The sequence below is a fragment of the Oryx dammah genome, unplaced genomic scaffold, assembly GCF_014754425.2.
Source record: "Oryx dammah isolate SB20612 unplaced genomic scaffold, SCBI_Odam_1.1 HiC_scaffold_21, whole genome shotgun sequence".
NCBI classification, from domain to species: Eukaryota; Metazoa; Chordata; class Mammalia; order Artiodactyla; family Bovidae; genus Oryx; species Oryx dammah.
Window position 1 is genome coordinate 30,342,107 of NW_024070205.1, and position 3,251 is coordinate 30,345,357.

General features: G+C 65.3%; 1 protein-coding gene across 1 annotated transcript; it reads right to left on the minus strand.

Moving 5' to 3' along the window:
• Positions 1-1,615: 1,615 nt before the first annotated feature.
• HES5 (hes family bHLH transcription factor 5) lies at positions 1,616-2,452 on the minus strand. The gene is made up of 3 exons (XM_040264171.1): positions 2,371-2,452; positions 2,114-2,279; positions 1,616-1,890 (listed from the first exon to the last, which is right to left on the minus strand). Exons 1-3 carry the CDS (start codon positions 2,422-2,424, stop codon positions 1,616-1,618), a joined length of 495 nt encoding a protein of 164 aa, XP_040120105.1. The 5' UTR covers positions 2,425-2,452.
• Between the last annotated feature and the right edge of the window lie 799 nt (positions 2,453-3,251).

Below are 3,251 nucleotides of genomic sequence, written 5' to 3' on the forward strand. Positions count from 1 at the left end.
CACAATAAACGTGTGGGTGTGGGAGGGGCTGCTCCCAGGGCTCAGCAGGGACCCAAGGGCAGAGCAGCACTGTGCTGTGGACCTCCCCTCCAGAATGGACAGAAAGGGCTGGAAGGTGGGGCGAAGAGAGGTGCTGAGGAGAAAGGAGGGCCGGCCGGCCTCAGTGCTTCTGGGTCTCTGCAGACTTCAACCAATACCCCGTGCCTGCCTAAAAATAGACAGCTGCCCTTTCTGAGGCGAGGGCCGGCCCTCCTGTTGCCAGCACTGCCTGTCTCATCCCTGGTGAGCGATCAGCCTGCAGGGAGGCAGGCCAGCCACCTCTGGGCTGGCCAGGAAGGTGCCCCAGGGGCTGGTCCAGGGAAAGGGGCTCCAGGTGTGCGGGGAGGATCATGGAGGGGAATGTCTCTCGTTTTTTGCACAACTAAACCCCTTTGACTGCAGCGAGAGTGCTGCAGGCTGGGGGGGTCCCTCTTAGCACCCCACTCCCACCCCCACCTGCAGGGAGCTAGTGAGAGGTCTAGGGCAGGAACCCAGGTGCCCCCCCACCCCACCTCTTACTGCACAAGGGGACCCAAGGTGTTCAGAGACTCTCTCCCCTCCAGCCTGCCTCTCCCTTGCTTCCCTGCCTCTCAGTCACTTCCTGCCCCACCTACTTGTCCCCTCACTCCTCATTCCCAGCTTCTCTTCCCTCCCTGCTGGTCAACCCTGCTTCCTAGCGCCCCTGCTTCTCCTCTGCTTCCCCTCCTCCCTCCCTCCTCAGCTGGAGCCCAGCCCTTCTTCGGGTGTCCAGGGGGTCATTAGCAAGGACAGCGCCCACCTGTGGCTGCATATATCACAATAGTGCCTGCTCCCCTTCATCCCTGCCAACCCACCTGCCTGGTGGCCGCCAAGGACATGTGTGAGGCACAGAGACAGATCGTGAGGGGGCTGAACAGTCAGATTTTATTATCAGTTTCCAGAGCAGTCCTGTGGTTCCCACATGACCAAGAGTTCAAATTCTGAGTACAAAGTCATGCCCACGTGCACCCACCCACATGGAAATCCTTTAAGGATCATGGCGGAGACCCCCACCCGCCCCACGCAGCCCACTATGAGCCCCGACCAGACAACCAAGCAGATGTAGGGCCTTTTGGCCTGGCTCTGCCCAGCCCCACGCCTATCCTGGCTGACGCTCTCCTTCCTATGAGGATACACCTTGAGTTCCGCCTTCACAAAAGGCAAATGCGGCCAGCAGCACCAGATCTGAGAAAGCCCTCTACACACAGCTTGGGGCGCCCGCCGGCTGGCCGAGCCCCGCCATCTACAAATATCATAGAACCCCAGCAGTGGGGACTTCCCAGAAGTCACTTGCTGAAATGCAAACATAGAGCAACCCCATAGGGTCAGACATTTGGCAGAAGACGGGCCCGATTGTCCTAAATGACAAGGACTCTGCACGCATTCTCTGAGAATGACTCTCCTGCTGGCTGGCCAGCCTGGAGAGACAGAGCCTTCCGGAGAAGGGGTGCATCCAAGCCTGAGGCCGCACAGCCGATGGGAAGGCTCTTCCCCCGCCAGAGGAACGCCCTGGCCCTCTTGTCCTCGGGGCTGGGCGGCCGCCTGCGGGTCTCGCCGGTCACCAAGGCCGCCAGAGGCCACAGGCGGGCTGTCGCGCAACGGCAGCAGCGGCGGCCTTGGCCGGGGCAGGCGCGGGTGCGGGGCTGGGCGCCTTGGGCTCCTTGGCGGGCGCGGCGGTTGCGGCCGGGGGTCGCTGAAAATGGTACAGCAGCTTCATCTGCGTGTCGCTGGCCGCGTGCAGCGTCAGGAACTGCACGGCCTCCTGCAGGCACCACGAGTAGCCTTCGCTGTAGTCCTGGTGCAAGCTCTTGGGGCCGGCGGCGGCGGCGAAGGCTGCGGGGAGCGGGGACCGCGGTGAGCGGGGGCCGGGGCCCAGGGCCCGGGGACAGCCGTGAGCAGGGACCGCGGTGAGCAGGGGAGCGGGGGTAGCGGGCAACGGGGCCGGGGACGCAGGGAGGGGGCAGCGGTGAGCCGGGCGCCGGTGAACAGGGTCAGGGAGCACGGGGCGGCGGTGAGCCGGTCGCGCGGCCGGACTCCTGGACGCAGGGCGGCTCACCTTTGCTGTGTTTCAGGTAACTGACGGCCATCTCCAGGATGTCGGCCTTCTCCAGCTTGGAGTTGGGCTGGTGGCGGGCGAACTCCTGCTCCAGCAGCAGCTTCAACTGCTCGATGCTGCTGTTGATGCGGTCGCGGCGCATCTTCTCCACCACCGGTTTCCGCAGCTGCAGGCGGGAGGAGGGGTCGTCAGCCAGGCTCGGGCCACGCCGGCGCAGGGGCCGCGGGGACCGCGCGCCAGACCGGCCGCGCACTTACTCGGTTTTTCTCTTTGGGGCTGAGCAGCTCCACGGCCACGGTGCTGGGAGCCATGCCCGGCGCGGGGAGAGGCGAGGCGGCAAGGCGGCAGGGAGCGGAGCTGGCGCGTCCCGGGCTGGCGCGGACCCCGGCCCCTATATAGGCACGGGCGGCGGGCTGGCGCCTGGGGCCCGGGTGCCGCGGCCGTTCCCACACTCCGCGGCCAATGACGGCGCGGGCCGCACAAAGGCGCCGGCCCATTAGCGCACGCTAAATTGCCTGTGAATTGGCGCGGGCACAATGGGCGCTCCCCGAGGAGCAGGTGGGCCGCGCGGCACAATGTCCGGGCTGTGGGAACGCGCTCGCCCTCATTAGCATCCCGGGGCCTGATGCTGGGAGCCCCGCGCCTCAATATGCTGCCTTTTCCCAGGCCGCAGGGACGAGGGCGGGGGCAGGAAGGAGCGGCACCCTCCCCGCCCGTCGCCTCCACAGCCCCCTTCTCTCCCTACGGCCCCCTCCCCAGCGACTCCGCGCTGCTGGCTTGCAGAGGACAGGAGCGTGGATAGGGAGAGAGCTCTAGAATGTACAAGTGCGGCAGCTTCCAGAGGGCTGGACACCCTCCCAAGCAGGGACTTGCTGCCCTCAGGGGAGGGGGAACGGACGAAGCAGACACAGCCACCTCCCTCTGCTCAGGTGGAAGAGGGGCTCTCATTATCAGACCTACTGGCGTATGTGGCAAGTCCCCAGGCTGTCTCCTGGGACATATGACTCAAGAGCTGGAAAATGGGCTGCTGCGCCTCCTAGGCTGGGCTTTGGGTAGCTTCAGGGAGCCAGAGTCCCTGAGATGCCTTCCAGGAGCTTCTGCGCCCCCTCCTCTGGGGAGCTAAAGCTTATCAGGCTGT